This window comes from Lagenorhynchus albirostris, chromosome 1, assembly GCF_949774975.1.
Source record: "Lagenorhynchus albirostris chromosome 1, mLagAlb1.1, whole genome shotgun sequence".
Taxonomy (NCBI): domain Eukaryota; kingdom Metazoa; phylum Chordata; class Mammalia; order Artiodactyla; family Delphinidae; genus Lagenorhynchus; species Lagenorhynchus albirostris.
The window spans coordinates 111,525,219-111,548,699 of NC_083095.1; the positions used below are offsets into that span (position 1 = coordinate 111,525,219).

The 23,481-nt window shown below is 37.5% G+C and overlaps 1 protein-coding gene across 2 annotated transcripts in view; it reads right to left on the reverse strand.

Moving 5' to 3' along the window:
* MYO5A (myosin VA) overlaps positions 1–22,449 on the reverse strand; it is a 118,574-nt gene extending 96,125 nt beyond the window's left edge. For both annotated transcript variants that reach the window (XM_060150150.1, XM_060150141.1), the window contains exons 1-7: positions 22,336–22,449; positions 20,175–20,319; positions 10,860–11,016; positions 5,716–5,859; positions 3,342–3,423; positions 2,591–2,698; positions 311–417 (exon numbers count right to left, since the gene is read on the reverse strand). In XM_060150150.1, coding sequence (XP_060006133.1) covers positions 311–417; positions 2,591–2,698; positions 3,342–3,423; positions 5,716–5,859; positions 10,860–11,016; positions 20,175–20,236 — 660 coding nt within the window. In that variant the 5' untranslated portion in view covers positions 20,237–20,319; positions 22,336–22,449. The remainder of the gene's footprint in view (positions 1–310; positions 418–2,590; positions 2,699–3,341; positions 3,424–5,715; positions 5,860–10,859; positions 11,017–20,174; positions 20,320–22,335) is intronic.
* Between the last annotated feature and the right edge of the window lie 1,032 nt (positions 22,450–23,481).

The following is a 23,481-nucleotide window of genomic DNA, read 5'->3' on the forward strand; positions in this document are numbered from 1 at the left end:
CTCACCAATCCAACTTTTACATCTAATATTTCCCACTGCTGTCTATATGGATCAGACATATATCCAAGTTCTCTCCTCCCCTCCCTCCGCGCCCCCCACCCCAATCACTGCGCACCAGGGATCTGAATCCACTTTTCTTTGTTTACAATTCAAGATTCTACTCTGCATAGTGTATCTGTCTAATAATTACCTCTCTGATAGTTACTAATGTTAGTTAATAGAGAGACTTCAAACACATTGTTTCCATAAAGAATCAACAAAACTAAAATATAAATCAACTGTCATCACAGGAAGCTTGCTCTGAACTTACAGGGATTGTGCAGCTGTCTGAATCTCGAGACATAAATCCAACATTGCCTAAGTGAAGGATGCCAGCAAGTATTCGGAAAATTCCCATCTGATAAGATTCACTAATTCCTGAAACAGCAGAGTAAATGAACAAGTGATCAATTTCAGAACAGGAACTAAACAATTATAGCACACAATTTTAAGCCCATCTTTAACCCTTGAATAATGCCAGATGTTGTACACATTATAATGTGTCATAGTTAACAACACTTTCATCTTTGTTGACATTAACACATAATGCGCTTTAGCATTATGGTTGAGAGCATGGGCTGTGGAATGAGACAGACCTCAGCTTGAGGCCTGGCTCTGCTCCTGACCTGCCATCTCACATTGGCAGGTAACTTCACCCTTCTATCCTTCTGTTTTCTCATTTGAGATACAGGGACAATAGGGACTATCTCAAAGGGAGTGTGTAAACATTAAATAAGAAAATGCACATAGTAAACTTAACACACTATGTGACACATGGTAGGTGCTAAATAAACTATCACCATCATTGTCACACACTGAATTTAAGTATCTCATAAACATTATTACCTTTTCTATTTATCTTTACTCCAAATGCAAGTTGTAGCCCAATAAGGCTGTTTTAAGTCAGATTATTTAATTACTTCTTCTAACTACAGACCAACTATAAGTCAAGGAGACCCCAAGATTAGAAGTGCTCAGGCTGGTGTTGCACCCCAGCCTGATGAGCGAGTATCTAAACACAGCATTAGAGCAGGACCTGAAGGATCAGGCAGGATGAGAAAGCCGGACAGCCCTTGGTATTTTACCAGCTCGGGCTTCATTTTTCAGTAAGGTAAGGTTTTTCCAGAATATTACATATAAATTATATTCGAGTAAAAATAGTAAAATGATTTCCAAATATGTAACTATATACAGAGTAACTGACAGTTCATCTTACAAGGAATGTTTCTGCCATCTCCTGAATTATGGCTTTTTCAAATTTGCAATTTTCTATTTACAAACAGAGTTAGCCCCGGAAGTAAAGCAGTGTTTCTCAAACTATAATACGCATATGAATCACCAATGGATCTGGTTAAAATGCAGAGTCTGGTTTAGTAGGTCTGAGACAGGGTCTGAGATTCTAAATTTCTGCAAGCTCCATAGTGGTCCTGGACCATACGCTGATTAGCAATGCTTTTAAATTAAATTAACTCACCTCAGGTTACTCCTCAAAGTACCAATATATGACTTTAGAATTATTCATATTCTGAAGCTTTTAAATAAATAATTCAACACTAAAAGTTATATAAGTACATTTCTAAAGGTCAATTTATTTATATGTAGATCCAATATTTATTTTAATCCAGAAACAAGACAGTGACATGAGCTACTTCAGAAACAGAATAAACTACATGTAATACAGTATTTTGTCACCAAGCCAGCTCAACCACATTTCCAGGCCACAAAAGACACCCAAATCGAAAAAACAAACACAAAAAAATCCTATAAAACATGAGTTTCTGTATAGAAACCCACTTCATTTAGCTCTAGCTTTCAGATTTTGTAAAAATTTAAGTAAACAGTCCCACATCCCCTGATGCCCTCAATGTATGTTTTTTTAATAAACTTATTTATTTTATTTATTTTATTTTTGGCTGCACTGGGTCTTTGTTGCTGCGCATGGGCTTTCTCTAGTTGTGGCGAGTGGGGGCTACTCTTCGTTGCGGTGTGCGGGCTTCTCATTATGGTGGCTTCTCTTGTTGCGGAGCACGGGCTCTAGGTGTGTGGGTTTCAGTAGTTGCAGCACGCGGCCTCAGTAGTTGTGGTGCATGGGCTTAGTTGCTCCGTGGCATGTGGGATCTTTCCAGCCCAAGGCTCGAACCTGTGTCCCCAGCATTGACAGGTGGATTCTTAACCACTGCGCCACCAGGGAAGCCCCCGAATGTATGTTTTAAATAGCTTTACTGAGGAATAATTTGCATACCATAAAATTTATCCATTTTAAATATGCAATTCAATGGTTTTTAGTAAATTTACAGAGTTGTGCAACCATCACCATAAGCTAATTTCAGTACAGTCCCCATCACCTCCAAGAGAAACACTTTACTCATTTGCTGTCCAACTGTGTTTTATAAAGAATCTAAAAATAAATTAAAAACAAAACACCAAAAATGAATGTTAAATCTCTCAACAATTCTCACTACTTAATATGAAGCTAAGCCAATATTCCAGTCAAAGGTTGCTCGAGTCAAAAAGCTATTGCTTCTAAAAATTCAAGAATAAGATTACATACCTAGCAAAGTGCAGGCCTGCCTGGTTTGTGCCATCTCCTTGGCATCATCTACTCCTTCAATCACAGGACTGCCACCTTGCTTCGTGTAATGAAAGTTATTTGCGTCTCCTGCAATTAAGGAAAATTTTTTGAAAGGTGTGCAGTCTATGAAAAGGCCTTGACTTCTACCCTTATGTCCACTCTGAATTAGAGGCAGTGACAGCACAATTAAGTGTATAGAGTCTGAAATTCGACTTCCTGTGTTTTTAGTTATATTTTAATACAAGACTCAAAATTAAATAATGGAGTGAAATGTTTGTAGAATTTGTGAAATGAATAGTCCTTTCCTAAAGGTTTTATTCCAATCTACAGGCTAGGATAATTTCTTCAAACACTTTACTCCCTTCTTCATAGAGTTCCACCTATGGAACCTCATAGATTTCCACCACGTAAACTCCTTTACATTTTTTTTCCTTTTAATCAAGGCAAATTTCAAACATATACAAAAGTACAGAAACTAGTATAATGAGCCCTTGTGTACTCATCACTCATCTTAAACAAGTATCAACTCAAGGCCAATCTTGTTCCATTTATACAGCCACTCACCACTCCCTCATCCCATGAGTTATCTTGAAGCCAACTGTAGGCCTCTTATCATTTCATCCATAAATATTTCAGTATGAGATAGTCTCCTTTTTAAGAAGTAAATTTGTGAACTCAGAAATTAACATAAGACAATACCAGCACAATAAATCTAGTGCCATATTCATACCTAATCGCAGCATTTTAAATTCAGGTAACTTTGCTGAGGCACAAAGCTGATAGAAGATATGATAGTTTCTCTCCTCTTCTGCCTTTGAAAAAAGAAGAGTTTTCAATTACAGCATTTTAATCTAAAACCCAGAAAATTCAATCATAAAAATAAAAATTTAATTATCTCATTTGATGAAATAAACTGTCCTCTCCCAAATTTCCTAATACATATCTATGATTATTAAACCTTGTGATTTATTAGCTATGTGCATCTGTGTGAGTGTGTATCTGTTGGTCACATTCAAAATAATATACCTGACAGTAATGCTTTTTGAACTAGTGAACAGCTTGCTCTATGGCACTGTCATAAGAGATCAGTGCCTCTGGGGGAAGCTAAAACCTTTTTATTTTTTTCCCTGCAACACTCAATATTTTCTCACAGTATTTTCTTAGATTCATGGTCTTCCTAAGACTTTTGACTAGAAAAAAAAAAACCCATTTTTGCCATATCTACTGTAGCTGTTTGTAAGAAATCCACAAATGCACTACATCATCCATATCATTTCAGTTTATATATTTAAAAATAAATTAAAAAATTTTTAAATAGAAAATAAATCATGTACAATGCTAAGATCATTTCTTACTATTTTCTGACAGTCTTTTTCCACATATATACTTTAAAAATACAGTTGTAATCATATTGTTTATACAATATTATTATACTCTATTGTCATATCCTTGAATTCTGCAGTGTATTCAGTTAACTGAAGAATAGAGCAAGTAAGGCCAAGGTCAGGTTTGATGCCCGACAGGGGCTGGTGTCTGGTAAAGAAAAGTTAGTTTTCTGTGTTTAGTGCACAGAATACACTAAACAAATTAACAATATACCAATGACCACAAGCATGAATAGGCAAGAGGTCAGGGGTTTCAGTACACAGACAACTAGAAAATCAGGGGGATCTGCAAAAGTGCTTTGGTCATCTTTGTACACGAAGGACAATATCAAGTATGCGCTTTCTGACTGTTTGACTCACTCTGATATAACCAAACACCCACAATATTATATAGCCCTGTGGGTTGGGGAACAGCCAGAATTGCTTCAATGTTTCTAGACAAGACAATAAGGATTAGGCCTTAACATTCTGTCTTAAGCACTACTAGCCTCTGGTCACCATACCCATTTTCCCTTTAATCGTCTACCTATCAATCAAATCTGTACTATTTAGACTCAATCTTCTCTTAGATCTGCATATATTTCCCCCACTGTTTCCTCTGGCTACTAAACATTTTTTTTTGGACCTATTCAAGTATACATGTGTGCACAGTAACACAGCTCTGCATGTATCTAGATATTAGAACAATGGAGGAGGGTGACTACTCCTTCGCTATACAAATCAGGTATTACATTTAGGTAGCCACAAATCAGGCACACCCCCAAAGTCAAAGCCAGGGTAGCTCTAGGCTGCCCAAACTCATGACTCTCAGTATGTCCCAGACAGTTTCAAAGCCTTAAGACACTTGTGCAATGGAAATTGTAGACTCTGCTACATGGCCGTGCCAGGGCTATTTGAACCTCAATATGGTGAGCATCTAGTTAAGGGACTACAGGAACCCCATTTCAGCATGCAGTGGGTCACCAGGAGTCCTATATGGGGAGTTTTCCAATGATAAGTCCACATTCCCTGAGTATACCTATAAACATGTAAATGCACACCTGCCAGTGCTGTAATGTGTAGTACTTCCCATTTACAAATTAAAAAGGAGTAAGTTCCCTGGTGAGGATTCTGGGCTTTCACTGCCGTGGCCTGGGTTTAGTCCTCGTTGGGGAACTGAGATCCCCGCCCCCCGAAAAGGAGTAAGTGCATATGTGCAAATGCAAGTCTGGCACTGATCCATACACTTGAGTGTGTTCTCTGACAGTAGTTCACAACTAAGTTGTGAAGATCTTTTAACCCTCATTATTCTATCTAAACAGTATCACATTCTGAGAGAAGAAGGAAGGAAGAAGGACAAGGATAATTATTTTTTTCTTGAACTGAGTTTAAACTGTAACTCACTGAAGCATAGACCAATGTCTTCCCTATCAACTGGGAAATGTGACAGACGAGACTAAACTAATAGCGCCTCTTCTTAACTAAGCTTTTCCTACAAGCATTTGGAGGAAACAGTCAAAACCATTAAACCTAAATCAGTGCCCAGTCCCAGAGACTATTAGTCTAAGGGGTACCCTCTGATGGGCACTGTTTTACATGTTCCAGTCCAAGTGTGGTTTGCAGTAATATTGCAGTAATATTGTCATAACATGCTCAAGAACATCTGGGAATAAAATGCACACCAACAAACACGAGCTCTGGAATTTTATGGCAGTCTATATGTATACCTGCCCGGCTTACCTGGAACACCACTCTGGATTTCTCTAAAAGGTAAGTTCTCATATTGGCACCAATGATTCGATGTCTCTTATCAAAACCAATCTCAATGTACTTCCCAAAACGGCTGCTATTATCATTCCTGGTTGTCTTAGCATTTCCGATTGACTAAGAGACAAAGGGAAAACAATAAGGTTTTAGAAGTGCAATTCATGCCCTGACATTTACAGATTTGTTCAGGGAGAGAAAGAACACAACCCTTTAAAATTGATTCTTTTAAAAACAGAACCAGTTTTGCCCCTGCAGGCACAACTGTATGCTTTGCTCACTGCACAACCACACAGGTATACACTAATAGTCCGTATCGGCCTTGTTATTCTCGCACAAATTATTTTCAGAAACAGCAGACTCGAGCCCAGTGCCTGGGAGCATACTCATTCATGTCAACAAAGGAAAAGAACGGATGGGACCAGGGGCTGCCTAGGCACATGCCCTCTTAGTTAAATAACTGGGTTTGGTTTCTTGAAAAACTTAGTCTGTTTTATGTAAATAAGCTGGTTAAGACAAATTAATATTTTCCTGGAAATATTGCTTTGGTGTTCAGGGTCTCTTTAGCCAGTAGGCCCAGCTGGACTGCTTATTAGTGGAGTGTTAGTAATTACCCACTTAATTCAAAGCCATTTTCAGAAACCAGAGACAGTAAAATTTGGCTTTGGATTTTGATAGTTGTATCTAACTTGCAAGACATCTGCTAAAGAATGCAGAGAATGTAACTTTCTGCTAAATTTTTCAGATAATCCTAAAAATTTAAATTGAATATGCACTGCTTTCTGATTTAGGTAACATGCATCTATAAATTTTTCTTTCAAAGCAAAGCAAAAAACATGCTGTAGTTAGAAAAGCAAGTGTTAACATACTGCATAAATTAAATGCTTAGTAAGATAATTTCATACAATTAATATCTTTCACTGCGCAAAGCCTGTGACTATTAGGATTAGTATATTGAAACCACAGCAGAGAGAAAGATATGAAAATGCTCTGGAGCATTAAGAAAGCAATACAAAAAAAAAAAAAAGCAATACAAACACAAGTGATGAAAACAGTAGTAACAGAGCCATAAAAGTCAACACATTAGATTCTCTGATCAATCAAAGAAAACGTATTTTCACTCTCTGAAATATAAGACATGTATTACCCTATTCTGTTTTGGCAATCAGAACACTGCTAACTTTCAGATTAACATTATAGATTGAAAGAATAGTTGGAAGCTATTTTCCCAGCAAAACTTGATATTACAAAAAGCACAACAAAAAGTCTCCATATATTCCCATTATTTTTATTTTGTTTAGAAAATAAACGTGAAATTTTCTTTCAGCACAACATATTCTGTCAAAGAGCAGATGAAGGGTTACATGTAGTAGCAGTGGCAGCAGCAGTAATAATTACTGAGTGTTTACCAGGCACTGTCCTAAGCACTTTCCCCCAGCAACTAAGCAAGTTAGGGGAGGGTGGTCCACAGCTTCTCCTCCCTCCCAGACTCTTATCCCAACCTCCATAGGTCATCCCCCTGCCCCAATCTATTTACAGTGGGGATCAGAGTGGCCAACCTGCCAAGATAATACTACACTCTGTGAGAAGAAGAAGTGAGTAGGCCAGAGTTGAAACAGACCCTTCTGTCTTTGAGTACAAGGTATATAAACATACAGCAAAGAATGGTAGAAGGAGTAAATGAAATAGAAGTCTGAAGATCTGGGTATCACACCAGGGCCTACCACTAACTTGCCATCATTTAATCCTCTAAGGAGCATTAGTGAACCCAGGCGTAAACTGACTGGAATAGATGAGCTCTAGGGTCCCTTTCAAAAATAAAACTCTATGATTCTAAGCCTTTAACCCAATATGGAAAGAAGGTTCTGTATATAAATGATGTTTATTCATTTATTTTGTTCATTCCCCCAATTGCGCCCTCTGCCTTATAAGTACTATCTTTATAACAGCCTCCCTAATGCTATTTTCATTTCAATCAGCAAGAAATTGTTAAAGGAAAGAAGTTTTGTGGTCTTGATTTTACTACTGATTTCAGAGAAATGGTGAGTGAATTATTCTTCTTTACTAAATGGAGATGAAAATCTTCAACTACAGTTATTGAAGAGGAAATAGAACTATTAAGACCCAGTGTGGAGCCTTCCCTGGTGGTGCAGAGGTTAAGAATCCGCCTGCCAATGCAGGGGACATGGGTTTGATCCCTGCTCTGGGAAGATCCCACGTGCCGCGGAGCAACTAAGCCCGTGCGCCACAACTACTGAGCCTGCGCTCTAGAGCCCACGAGCCACAACTACTGAGCCCACGAGCCACAACTACTGAAGCCCGTGTGCCTAGAACCCATGCCCTGCAACGAGAGAAGCCAACGCAATGAGAAGCCCGTGCACCGCAACGAAGAGTAGCCCCCACTTACTGCAACTAGACAAAGCCCGTGCACAGCAACAAAGACCCAACGCAGCCAAAAATAAATTAATTAATTAAAATTTAAAAAAAAAAAAGACCCAGTGTGCCCCCAACATCTTCCCTGTCCCCATCTTAGGATGAAAATTTCTAGGAAAAAAGGATGAAAAGGAAAATGTCATAAAATTGAGTAAAAGAGAATCATTTATTTCACTGTACATTATTCGTATTTTGCAAAAGGAGCCTATGACGAGGATGAGGAGCTTGCTTTCTAAAGGATAATGTGCAAATCCCATAAGCCACTGGGCTGTGATGTTCAAGGTGTGGGATGCTCGTGATCACTGGAGACCCAGACAGTCCTTTCTTGACATCACAGTAAAGGGCTCTGATATAGAGACATCTTTTTTTTTTTACATCTTTATTGGAGTATAATTGCTTTACAATGGTGTGCTAGTTTCTGCTTTATATCAATGTGAATCTGTTATACATATACATATGTTCCCATATCTCTTCCCTCTTGCATCTCCCTCCCTCCCACCCTCCCTATCCCACCCCTCTAGGTGGTCACAAAGCACCGAGCTGATCTCCCTGTGCTATGCGGCTGCTTCCCGCTAGCTATCTACCTTACGTTTGGTAGTGTATATATGTCCATGCCTCCAGAGACATAATCTTGAGGCAGGTTTAAAAGCTACAAATTTTCTAGGCCACATATTCAATATTTTACCTATATTTTCTTCCTGTAACTGGAAACCCTTTGTCACCATTCTTCAGCCCTACATTCCATTTTAATCTTTCAAGTTGGGATGCCCTCATTTGTAGCTGTTGAAAATTAGTTCTCTCTTTAACAAATTTTCTAAATCCAAATTCCTGCAGAGAAACTAAGTAATATAGCGTGAAGTAGCTAAGTATAACTACTGTTTTTAAAAAATTTTTTTTTCTTAAATTTTTTTAAAAAGTATAACTGCTGTCTTTATCTTTTTTTGTTCATCCTAGCAAACAGGGTAAATTCCTTATAACTGCATATTAAAAAGTAGTATCTGTAGTCATTCCAAATTTTTAATATCACTCCTACTAACACAAATCAAATCTGCGTTGTAGAAAAAACAGTATAGCTAGTTTTTGAACGAGACTATAGCAAGGTCATAAAATAGTTCATTGAACTTGACGTATTCCAGAGTTATGTTATTATTTGGTCTAGGCCTAGGAGAAATGGGATTTCCTGATGTGTTCATAATCAAGACTCTGGGATCTTCTAACATTAGGGACTAAGAATGGCCTAAACTACTGCCAAATACCAAGAATTTGTTGCTATGATCAAAAACAGTCAAAATAATCGTAGAAAGCAAAGCCCTGTTGTTTTCTGAACCGAAATCAGAAACTGGCTATACAGATTATATTTTCGCAATATTAACACAAGTGGGATTCACCTCTATATCTGTAGCTTATCTTTCAAAATCTTAATATTTGCTTAAAATCTTTACTACTCTCTTTTGGCATAAGCATCTGTTTTCTCCTGTCTGTGTTATTTCAGAAAACATTTCCAGTTCTCTTTCCATAGGTCACCCAGCCCAGGAGGCTCTTAACTTCCCCAGCATCTCTTATTTTCTTAATCCCAAGAACAGAAGTCATGCTGCACTAGAGGGCAGCCCTGTGGGCAAGGGGTCACAGCATACTATTCTGAAGTGTCACACACAGCACTGCACACCAGGCACAATTACCTCTGGACTGATCAGTGCGAAAACCACTTGCACAACAGGTGCACCAAGCCAGTCCTAAACGCCATCTGTGTTTGGGTGACATGTAAGGCTTGACAAAGAAAAAAAACAGGAATAAAGAATGCTGACTTGGGTTTTTATTAAGAAAGGTTTGTTTCTGCATGTCCAAAGTAATTTCTCTCCATTTATTGACACTTATTTTCTCCATTTAATGGCAATACTTACAAAAATGTAACTTTCCTAAAATCATACTAATACACAAATAATTCTCTAATTACAAATCCTAAAATACTCAAATTCTCACACAAAAAGGTCTGTTTTCTTTGGCATGAGCATGTCTACTTTGTATACATAGTCCACTTTTGAAAGGATATCCTTTCATAGATCTTCCTTTTCCAAGAATTTATATTATTGAATTTCTTTTTCTAAACTAAAGCTGTGTGATATGCTTGACAGAAACAAGCAGAAAAATGCTTTCAAGACTGTGATTTAAGTTTATAGTTCATATCTGGAAAAATGTAAAAACTTATAGCTAAACAGGTTGGACTAAGTACAGAAAACGAAATGCGGGCAGAGGAATAATGAAACTCATTCATGCTTGAGCATAGTGAATCCTGTATTTTAGAAAGAGCTTAAATAAGCTCAGGATTGTGGGAAAAGGAGTAATTTATACTTCCAGTACAAGGAGCAATAGATACAAGTCAATTAACTGGGAGAAAAGAAACTTTAGGAAATGAAGTGCCATTGCCAGCTGCTTGGAGGCAACGATCCAATGGTAGGTTCAAAATGCAGGTTTATGGAATAAAGTAGCTTCCTCTATAGCTAGACTTTACTCAAAATGTCTACCTTACTGAATTTTTACTTTTCCTAGATCTCTCACTAACAGCCAGAAAAGTATTTTCCTACTATTACCGGTTGAGAGATCCTAGACTTTCTGACATGTGCTGTATCAATCAATTTTTTGAGCCTGTTTCTTAATGAGAGAATATAGTAAGAACGCCATGGCCTTACCTCCATGATGGGGTTGGATGCCAACACCTTTTCCTCAACATTGGCTTCACTGGCGGAACCACTTACAGTTGCAAAGTATCGCATGGCATACTTAGCTGAAACTGTTTTTCCTGCCCCAGACTCTCCACTTACGATGATGGACTGATTTCGTTCATCTCTGTAAAACAAAGAAGAGTAACTGACAGTGCTGCTCACTTTTGAATGTGATTAACATGATTTTCTCTGTATTCTCATCAATGAGCCATGGAGAGTTCCTGCTCGTTCACACATGCAAAAATGTGGGAAGGAACCTAAGAATGACATTTCCTAATAAAAACAACTACTTATAAATTAACAATGAACAGAGAGGGAGAAGAAATATCAGGCATTAAATTAGAGAGCATCACATCTAAGGATGAATAGTCTCTGAATTTTTTGTGTGTACATATCTCAAACACACTTTATTCTTAGAGAATTATTTTGGTCTATTAGAATACTGTTGTCAACCACCTTTAGAAGAGACAGGAGTTACAGCAAACAAATTTAGAAGAAAATACTACTTAATTGAAAAAAAAATTATCTACTAGCTAACTGTCCATAGTGTCTCCCACAAACTCCAGCTCTTACTAAAGTACCCTCATTACCAGAGAAGAAATGGTTCATTTGTTGGCTGATTCATTCAAATATGTTAGAACTCAAAGACTACCAACTGGACTTCCCTGGTGGCGCAGTGGTTAAGAATCCGCCTGCCAATGCAGGGGACACGGGTTCGAGCCCTGGTCCGGGAAGATCCCACATGCTGCGGAGCAATGAAGCCCATGCATCACAACTACTGAGCCTGCTCTCTAGAGCCAGTGAACCACAACTACTCAGCCCACGAGCCACAACTACTGAAGACCATGTGCCTAGAGCCCGTGCTCTGCAACAAGAGAAGCCACCGCAATGAGAAGCCCGCGCATCGAAGAGTAGCCCCTGCTCGCTGCAACTAGAGAAAGCCTACGTGCAACAATGAAGATCCAATGCAGCTAAACAAATTAATTAATTAATTAAAAAAGCAAAGACTATCTACTATTACATCTTTAATTCATTCATACAATGACTCAAAACTCTAGGTGAGGAACTTACTCATAAGACTATCATTTCTTTGAGGATGAGGACCTATGTCACCATATCGTTAATATCCAGCAACTAGTCCAGAGTCTGACACATCACAAGCGCTCAGTAAATGTGTATTGATTATAAGTAAATAAAACTTTAATAACCAACCTAGCCTAGGAATAAATCTGCTTTGGCTATGATTTCGACTGGGAAAGAAGCAGTAAACTTCTGCTTCCTGAGATGAAACCAGCAGTCAGCTTCAATCCATCAAATTAACTGAACAAGTACACAAAGGTAGTAACATTTTTGCCCTTAATTTATGGAGAGACAAGATGAGTTCAAAGGTTTTTAGGCCACAAGATTACAAGGTTATTTCACTATAGAAGACGATCTTTTAAAAGAAATTTATTTATCCAACAAACATTTAGCAAACACCTGCTATGTGCCAAACACTGTGCTAAATACTAGGGATACAAGTTTAAAAAGCCATGATCTGCATCTCAAGTGGTTGAGGGTCTAAGAGGAAAGACAAACTAATAATTAAAGATTATAATACATGGGATGGGGTACTGAGAGAAGGAAGAGGTGATCAGGGAAGGCACCCTGGAGATGATACCTCAGCAAAGTCTAGAAAGATGAGTAAGAGAAAGCAAGCAAGGGAAAAGGAAGTTAGGAAGGAAACATTCCAGGGAAAGGAGATAACATAAATGAAGGCTCAGATGCATGAGAAATTAGGAAACATCAGATAATTTAATTTGACTAGAACATGAAGTAATGACAGATAAGGTTGCAGAGGTTAACGAGAAATGGATCATAAATATCTTACATGAGATGTTAAGGAATCTGAAGTTTACCTAAAGGTCACGGAGTGTTACTGCAGGGTTTTAAACAGAAAATAAACAATCTAATTAGTAAAAATGCTCTGGCAGCAATGTGGATATGGGTGGCAGAGGTCCAGATGAAAAGATATGAAAGTCTGAACAAAGACTGTGGTGGCCATGACTGAGAGAGGCAGATGGGTTTAAGAGACACCAAAGTGATAGAATCAAAAGTACCTGCGATAAGTTTCCAAAGTAGAAAGATTTGGTTAAGATTTGGTAAAGGTTGGTTTTTCGTTGAGAAAGGGTGGTAACTGTATTATTTTACAAACTTTGAAAAATACAATAGGAGTACCCAACTCAGGCCTGATTAAGTACATTCACATCACACTACCAGCACCTCTAAGCAGCCTGTTCAGATACTCTGACTCCCATACTGTGGGGAAAATCAGGAGGACCTAGGTGACACAAGGAATGTTTAATACTTATAGTAAAGGCTTGCATGTAACCCTCATTTTTATAAAACATCCTTGAACCTCATACTATCTCATTCCCTTTTTATTTGAACTTCTAGACTCAACTGGATATTCCCACTGCCTCTGTTCATACATGCCTGATTTCAAGACAAATCACTCAAAAACAAAAAAAAAAAAACCCAAACAGTTCTCATTGTGGGGCCAATGTCCCTTTTTTTCGTCATTTAGAATATTTTAATGTTCTCAGAATTGATGTCTTTGATACATTAATCAAGGACAGTATCATCATTCTTTGGATTCCCTTCCAAAATATAACTAGAAAAATGATCTCTTCCTAATTCCTGCATGATCAGTTCTGTCACTATACCCTGTGTGATAGCTACCTTGACAAAATTCTCCCAGCATTTCTTCCAACAATAAACAAGGTGAAGAGGCTTCCACTAGTCTGACAAAAAGGAATTATTAGTGGGAACTGCTATCCTAAACTGTACTGCCTTTGAAATACCATTTCAAGTCTTTATGACAAAATGTTGCGTAAAAAAAACTGAAGCATTCATTATGTAGTAGCCCTTTCCTATACCATGGGGAAGAAGAGAACTGTTAAAGGAGATAAGGTTGAGGATTATTCAAATGCATCACACAGATTTGTACAAATACACACATATACACATTGATATCAAGCACATACCAGATACATTTTCTCTTTCAGGATTTACGATCCTGGATCCATATGACCAACAATTTTTAAGGGACTTTATTATTTATTACATTTCCCTGACTTTGGCAGAGGCTTCCCTTCTTCTTGAAGCCTAGTAGAGCATTCCAATATATAAATAAGTGCAACTTTTCCATTACATAAATTTCTCTGAGTCGGGCTCTGGTCTTCAATCTGTCATTTACCAATTTCATGACTCTGAGCAATTGCATGCCCTCTCTGGGTCACAGTTTCCCTCATTTTTAAGATTAAATAGCATCTAAAGTCTTTCTCAATTCTAAAGTACTATAACTTAAAAGTTAAACTAACTCCGGAGTTGATTTTTCAGATGTTGGATGGGCCATAGTCTGCAGTCTAAGCCAGGTACACTCAAGTACAATTGGAATAGGACACGCTTACAGATGCTCAGATGGGCTTGAAGGGCTGGACTTGAAATGGGCAAACATTTCTTCTCCATAGGACCCCTGAATCTGAGATGGCCAAAATCAATAAAGGGCTACAAAGAGAAAAAATGTAAATTCCATCCCCCTGCTTTTAAATTAAGAACAGGAAAGAGAAATCTGTATAAAGTAAGTACAGTTGTCTTTAAAACGTTTTTCAGTCATATGTGGCCACAGGAAGAAATGCCAAAAAGAGACAAGAGCAGAGACAGGTAGAAGTGGGGAGCCAACTAGAGACACAGAAGGGAGAAGGGTAATACATAATAAAGACGTGCAAAGGGAAAAACAAGAAAAGTATAATAGAGATGCGGAGAAAATAGACAAAAACACCAGGGATAAAAAATTTTTTGGTTTTAACGTGAATATCAGAGTCTACCCTACTCTATTTATTTGAGCTGTAAGCTTTAGATTGTTACATCTATGTAAATAATAATTAATTATTCTTCGAAATTTTGATTAGCTGGTCAGCCACTGTTCACAATTCTTCAGGTTTCTTGTCCTTATAAGAACCTTCTTTTACTTTTGGGATGTAGATATCACTTCAAGGACCTGATAAAACCAAGTTAAGGAACAGAGATTCACCACTCTTCCTCAAGGACAGATCAATCTGGAGCATCCTAAGGATGCAGGAACTGAAAATTTATGATTTCTGGCTTGGCCAGTCCTCTCAAGGGCCCCTGCAATGATCCTAAATAGCCTGCGTACTGGGTGCCCTGAAGCAGAGGTGAACTCTTGTGGCCTGTTTCAGTCAATGTTGCTTCCAGAGGCTATAATGTGAACGAAAAGCCACTACCTAAAAATACTGCTTCATTCATTCATGCAACAAATATGTAATGACTAGCCACAATGTGCCAAACACTTTATGAAGATAAAAGACTCTAGGGTCATAGCCTATTGAGAGAGACTGAAAAGTACAGTTTAAATACAGTGGAGTAATTACAAGAAAAGAGGTCTATCCAGGATATTATGAAAGCATGGAGAAGGGGTATAGAACTAGTGGAAGATGTGAGGAAGAGCTGTCAGGAAATGCTTTCTAGACAAGGTGATGCCTGAATTGACCCTTATACGATAATTAGGAGAAAACTAGGTTGTATGGGAAAAAGGCAATAGGAATTAAACTATGGAGAGGTACCTGAAACCCCAGGAAATAAATTATTCAAGGACAGACTATCTACTCTGGGTTGATGAAAGAGAGAGATGTTACACTTGAGTCTATATTCCTTCTATCTATATATGTATTTGGTTTGTCCAGCCTTTCCTTAGATTATATCTAGTAAGATTCATTTCATATCAGTTATATTATTTTATACATTTTCCTTCTGAACTTTACCCTTTAAAAACGTAATCTCTCTAGGTTATGGTGCTCATATTTTCCAAGACCATCATCTTGTCCTCTGCAAACTTAATGAGCATACTTTCCATTCACATCCAGGTTGTTAATGAGGAAACTAAGTAATGCCAGCCTCAGACCTGACTCATGCAGGACCCACTTTACTATATCCACGCACCTCAATGTTGACTCTCTCATAACCATCCACTGGGTGTTGCCATGTACCTTGGTTAAGTGTACAAGCACCTAGGTCTAATTTTTAGCTTATAAGTGAACATGTTCTCATGAAACAAAATCTAGAGTTTTATTTTCTTGCAGGCACTCAATCTAATTGCTTCTCCTTTATCTGATCCCTTGCTAAAAAGGAAAATTATTAAGTTAGTGTAATATAATGCTTTCTTCCAACATTGTGTATTTACTGTGATGTGGCTTTCACTTGAGACTCTAGTCCTTATTTCTCTTGTTAGAGAGGTGCTAAGTTTTTCTACATTTTTATCACTTGTCAAACCTCAAGCTGCTCAGCTCTGTTTTTCCAAGATTTCTGCTCTTGATCAAAATCCCAAGAAGAAAAGATTTACACTCTAAAGTGGATACTAGACAATGAGTTCACAAGACAATGTGCAGTATCAGTTTTTAAGTATAAATATTTACCATAAGACTGTGCTGACACACTGATGAAAGCTGTGCTAGAGAGGTAGAGAGATTATTCAGGAAATGAAAATAAGCGTTTCCTGGAGATACACCAAATTCCTGCTGAGAAGTCTGTCACATGACTATCAGATCTTCTCATGTCAATCTGATTTTCTGTTCCATCAGTATAGAGCCTATGAAATTAATATAAAGATTCCATAACAAAAATAGCCAATTGTTTCTAGTTATACATATTTTTTTAATATTCTTTTCCATTATGGTTTATCATAGGGTATTGAATATAGTGCCCTGTGCTATACAGTAGGACCCTGTTTTTTATCTATCCGATATGTAAAAGCTTACAGCTGCTAACCTCAACCTCCCACTCCCTCCCTCCCCCAACCCCCTCCCCCTTGGCAACCACCAGTCTGTTCTCTATGATTCTGTTCCTGTTTCATAGATAAGTTCATTTGTGTCGTATTTTAGATTCCACATATAAGTGACATCATATGGTATTTGTCTTTCTCTCAGAAATAGCCAATTTTATTTGTTTGTAACTTTTATAGACTCATATACTTACTGTACTTTATTCCTACTACAAACTTACTGGGTACATAGTTCTCAGTAAGTCCCAAATTCATATAGTAAAGAATTCTGAAGAGGAATCATTTATCAGGAACTGAGGTGGTCTCAAAGTAAAAATTGAGTGGGATCATGAAGAATAAATAGAAACCAGGCAGATAACAGAGCATGGAGAAGGGTATTCTAGGCTGAATAAAAGGTACAGCAATAAAAGTATGCAACGTTAGTTAATCTGAGGGAATAGATTAATATTGTGATAATACTGTGTTAGAATAGGGTCATACAGTTGGAAGTAAGAAAATTAAACAACAAAGAAGAAAGGCTCTGTAGCCCCAGAGCTTGATTCATATCTCAGCTCCCAGATACTATTTATTAGCATGATAGTCTGAAAGTTACTTTCCTCAGTCTCCTCATTTGTAAAGCAGAGGTGATGATGTCTGCTCCCAGGGGTGTAATGAAGATTAGAGGTAACATGCCTGACATCATGCTTGGCACACAGTATACCCCTAAACATGGTAGCTGTTAACTAATAGAAGTTAATTCACCTTTATATATCATACATAAAATTCCTTATCAGGTAGCATGTCTACTTGCCTAAGTAGGAATACTTGGTACCACATGGCAGGTGAGTCACAATTGGCAACAGGAGAGATTTTATAATCTATAACAGCCAGCATCCACTTGGCCAATGGACCTTAGAAGTGTGAAGCATTCAGAGTCTGCCTAAACAAATGCAAGAAGGGGCCACTCTAAGGAAAGGCCTAGCAAGAGAGTCAGGAAGAATAAAACCCGATGAGAGGCTAAAATGAACAGAAAGAGAATGCAGACATGAGACTCCATGATGATGAAGACCGTGATGACAGTAACAGCTTATATTTAAACAGTGTTTCTCAAAGTGCTTTTTATGTTTATCATCTAATGTAATTTTCACCTCTGAAGTAAGCATGATAAATATTATCTTTTCTTCATTGCGGGAAACAATAACACAGAGAGGTCAGATGGCTTATCCAAGTTTAGAGTAGAGTTGGGTTGTTATACTCCACATCTCTTAGTTTCCAGAGGAAAAGTCTATACTATGCTCCTTCTGCTTTACTACAAGCTCCTTATCATAGCCTGCCCTCCACTAGAAAGAGTAAAAGACTTATGCATTAGTGCCCATGAAACTGAAAGGTAACAAGTGTGTACAACAGAATGCCTTAAATGTAAAGCTAGACCATCTAGTGCAAGTGTTCTATTTTATAGGTGATAAAACTGAGGCCCTGGGAGACCAGAAGATTTAAGCTTATATTGTTATTTACTGATGGAACTGTGACTAGTATAGATATCTCTTCCATTACACTAAGGTTATGACTATAACTCTCTAATTTATTTCAAGAAAACTCATAAATGAAACTTAATCGATCAAATTTATTTGCTCTACCATTAACAAGGGAGGAAAAAAAAAACCAAATCAAAGCAATCAATATTACTTGGTTTTAAGGAAACAAAAAGAAAAAAAAAAACCCTGATGTTTTAAGGAATATAATATTGTGATTTAGTTATCAGAGAGCAGTGAGTTTCAGCATGAGAAAAGACTGGCAAGAATGTGAGGCAAGTTTATTCCTAGATATTTTATTCATAAAGACATACATATCACCTTTTTCCCCAAGATGTGGACAAAACCATCTCATTATCTAGGCCTTTGCTCCACTGTGTATCTGGGTCACGTTGTATATTTTGCTGCCATAGCTTCATTAAAAGCAATTCGGAAGAGCAATAAATAAATACAAAAATGTATATGCACAAGGTTATTTACTGTAGCACCGTTTGCAATTGCAAAATGTTGAAAACAATCTAAGTGATCATATATGGGAGAGTGGTTGAATAAATTCATAAAGTGGTGGGGAAGAAAGGAACCAACCTAAGTAACTTTGGAAACTGGCACTTTATATTACATAAGGCTAAAGACAAAATGAATTGGACGCAAATGTACTTGAGTGGTAAATTTGCTTTTCACAGGGATATGGGTTAGCGTTTCTGATACAAAGAGTATTCCAGGATTGAGCAAACAAGTAAATAAACTATGGATAATGAGAGCCAGGGTTTTCAAGGTCAAAAAAAAAGTTAAAAGAAGGAAAAAGAAATCAAGAATAAAAATTGTGGTGTTGAACTGGATTTGGAGGTATCAGTGTGAACTTATGGTTTTTAATATATATATTAAATATACAAATAGGTATGTGCGTGTGTATGTGTGTAAAAAAGTGCAAAGTCTTTCCTACTTAGAGAAAGGTAAATTAAAACAACACTAGGGGCTTCCCTGGTGGCGCAGTGGTTGAGAGTCCACCTGCCGATGCAGGGGACACGGGTTCGTGCCCCGGTCCGGGAAGATCCCACATGCCACGGAGTGGCTAGGCCCGTGAGCCATGGCCGCTGAGCCTGCGCGTCCGGAGCCTGTGCTCCGCAACGGGAGAGGCCACGGCAGTGAGAGGCCCGCGTACCGCAAAAGAAAAAAAAACAACACTAGGATACCATTTCTCACTTGTCAGACTATTTTTCTATGCATGCACAGTTTTGCATTACATTATATTATCAAGAGTATAATCTAGTCTTGAAAAAGCTTTTTTTCTCCCATTCTCCACTCTCAAAATAGTAGGGTTCCCCGATTAACATCAAAGACATTTCCCTGATGCTGTTCAGGATCCCTGACGCCCCAGCATCTGCTAACCTTAGAATTCACACTTTCCTTGAGATTTAATTCTAGCAGATACAGACAGATTTCTTTCAGCACTTAGGCCTTTTAGTTCTGGTCTGCCACTCATTAGCTGAATGACATTGGGCAAGTCACTTAATACCTACAAACCTTGATCCACTCATTTATAAAACATAACATCTGTCCTTGCATGGTCACAGAATTACAACGAGATTCCAAAGGCAGTTTTTAAAAACTATATGTCCTTTTACAAATGTTAGGTTACTTTAATAATAATGCAGGCCAGGGACTTCCCTGGCAGTCCAGTGGTTAAGACTCCGCATCTCCACTGCAAGGGGCGTGGGTTAGATCCCTGGTCAGGGAACTAAGATCCCACAGGCCGCACGGCACGGCCAAAAAAAAAAAAATGCAGGCCATCTGAGACAAATCAATCAAGGCTGTTTAATGAATAATTTACTAGTCGTTATTCACTGTATTTTAAAATATCTGTGACTCAGCAAAGAAGAAATGATCACATCTAATAAAAGTCATGAAATAATAAATAGCGCTTCCACCAACCTGGCCATTTGCTTGTAAGCTTCTTCAGCTACTGCAAAGATATGTGGATCCATATCACCCATGTTCTGACCGCTGTATGCATTGATAATATCTTCTCCATAAATAGGCAGCTGCTCATAAGGATTTATAGCTACTAGGACTATACCTGGGAGAAAGGTAAAAAAAAAAAGCAAAAGAAGAAGTCAGGAATATCCTCACAGGCATATCAAACTTGGTAAAGTGAGAATCATAGTTAATACTAACTCAATTTCAGTTAATATTGAACTAACAAATTGTTAAGGGTCAAGATATATCATAGCCTTTGCCTCTGAACCCATTATACCTAGTCCTAACTAAAACACCATTTACGAACTAGACTAGGTGATTTAAAATAATAAAAACGGTGGCAATGTTGAAAGGACTTTCAATATTTTTGTAATATTTAAACCAAAAATTCCACTTCTAGAAATTTATCCAAATGAAATAATCATAGATTCACATAAAGGTTTTTTTTTTGAAATAAAGATGTTTATCATAATGTTATTCATAACAGTGAAAAGTGGAAACAAAGTATATAATAAAGGGAGAGTGGTTATGTACAGCACAGGGAACTATATTCAATATCCTGTGATAAACCTTAATGCAAAAGGATGAAAAAAATATATATATATGTACAACTGAGTCACTTCGCTGTATAGCAAAAACTAAACACAACATTGTGAATCAACTATACTTCAATAAAATTTTTTTTAAAAAGGGAGAGTGGTTTAATACGTATTATTATATCCATGTAACAGACTATTGAGCTACCACCACAAATCATGTTTATAAAAAATATTGTGTCATAGGAAAACATGACACAAAACTATATATAGACTGATTCCAATTTTATATCTATTTATACTCTCTCACATATACACACAGGATATAAGACAACATAATACTGGTTATTTTTCAGTGGTAATTACATGTAATTCTTTTTCATTTTTTATACTTTTTTTGGTATTTCCTTAAATTTTACAGCAAGTATATATTAATAAAGTCATTCATTCAACAAATATTTGACTACAGCTAGCTTTCAAGTCATTACTAAGTGCTATATTTATAACAGTAAACAAACAAAAAGACAAATCTAAATGGAGTATAACCTTTAAAAATTGTGGGGACTTCCCTGGTGGCGCAGTGGTTAAGAATCCACCTGCGAATGCCGGGGACACGGGTTCCATCCCTGGTCCGGAAGGATCCCACATGCCGTGGAGCAACTAAGTCTATGGGCCACAACTACTGAGCCTGTGCTCTAGAGCCTGTAAGCCACAACAACTGAGCCCACGGGCCACAACTACTGAAGCCCTTGTGCCTCGAGTCTGTGTTCTGCAAGAAGAGAAGCCACCACAATGAGAAGCCCGCACACCACAACAAAGAGTAGCCCCTGTTCGCCACAACTGGAGAAAGCCCATGTCAGCAACAAAGACCCAACGCAGCCAAAAAAAAGCAAAACAAAACAAAAAGTGTATCACTGTACTGTACACCTGTAAGTTATGTAACATTGTACATCAATTATATTTCAATAAAAAATTTTTCAACAAAAGGAAAAAATTTTGCCCTTATGAACCTTATATTCTAGAGGGAAATTCAGACAATAAAATAAGTAAGAAAAATATATATCATAGGTTAGACAGTAGTAAGGAAAAGGGGGGAAAATTAAACAGAGAAGGAAGATAGACAACTAGGAGAAGAAAAGATAGGGTGGACAGTAAAGGCTTCACTGAGAAGGTAGCATATGTGCAAGAAAAAAATAAATTGAAGAAAAATGAAAATTGAGAAAAAGAAATATTCAGTTAATAGGTAGGGAAGAAAAAGAGCAAATATCAAGGATATAAAAGGTATAAATTCTTTTAAGAAGAAAATATACCTGTTCCTTTCCAAAACAGGAGCGTAATGAAGAAATGCTGAGTGCTGAGTTGGGTACACCAAGCAAAGAGACTTAGAAGGAAATGAATGGAAATCCCAGACCTGGGTCTCAGCAGAGAATGATTAGTGAAAGAAGGATAAGAAGTCAGTAGAGAAAGAAGAGCTGGGGACATGGGAGAAAATAAGAATTGTCCCCATGCACAATATTTCCATGGCCCTGTCCATTAGAGAAAAGAATTCACAGTTCACTCAGACAGCAACGCACACTCACCACAATATGTATAAATAAGTTTGGAATCAATAAAGCGGACTCTGAGATTGTGGAGTACAGCAGGCTCATGAAGATAGCTGAGGGCTGTGAGGTCATTTTCACCCACAAGTATGTCAGGGTTTCTTAAGTGAGGCAGCTCCTTCGTCTTTGGATCTAGATGATATTCCAAATCCTGAAAATGCACAAGATACAGCATCTGGATAAATAATGACAATAAACCCAAAACAGGCACATACATTTTGCTTATTTCCTATTCCTGATTTGCTTCTCAGCTATTAAATGCATTCTTTTCCTGGCACCTTCCAAAACCACAGAAACTGGTGGAAATGGCAAAAAAAAATGAGAGTCTTTGATTTCACTAGATGTATTAACTCATATTAACAATTTTTGATAATACACTTTGAAAAGTCAAAGCCTAGAATTTTTTTTACCTAGTTACTAGACCAGAGTTTTTAATCTTTAGTTAAATAAGCTTTTTATTTTTCCTCTTCACCTATTATAAGTGACAGACAGCATAAGAGAGTGGTAAGAGCTTGGCTCTAGAGCCAGATCAACCCAGGTTCAAATCCTAAAACTGGTACTTACTCCTTTTGTGGTCTTGGGTATATTATTTAACCTAAATCTTTCATTTGTAAAATGGGCATAATGGAAGTAGCTCATAGGGGTGTGGTAAAAATTAAGTGAGACAGTGCCTGGTATGTGCTAAGTACTTGGGAACTCCTGAACCCTGAGAGGTCCAAGAATCCCCTAAAATTAGGTGTTAACACTTTGTGTGTATGAACATATGTGTAAATATACACATGTATGTGTATTTTTTAAAAAACACAGTCCATAGTTTTTATTCAACTTTTAATGAGGTGCTTGGGCCCCCAAATTAAGAAGTACTACTCACTTTAAAGCCAAGGGAATATGGCTTTATGGCAAAGCCAAGCATGGAGATTGTTACTCAACTACGTATTAAGGACAAACAACACACGACACATGAAAAGGAAAAAAAAATGGCAATATAATTGCAGAGAGGGACAAGCTGATTTTGTAAAAAGACTTTTGTTAATACTAAAGAGATATATAGAGGTCAAATGTTCAAATCAGGTTGGAATGACTGCAAAATGGGGAGGAAATTTTTACAATCTGCCCCTCGACCTC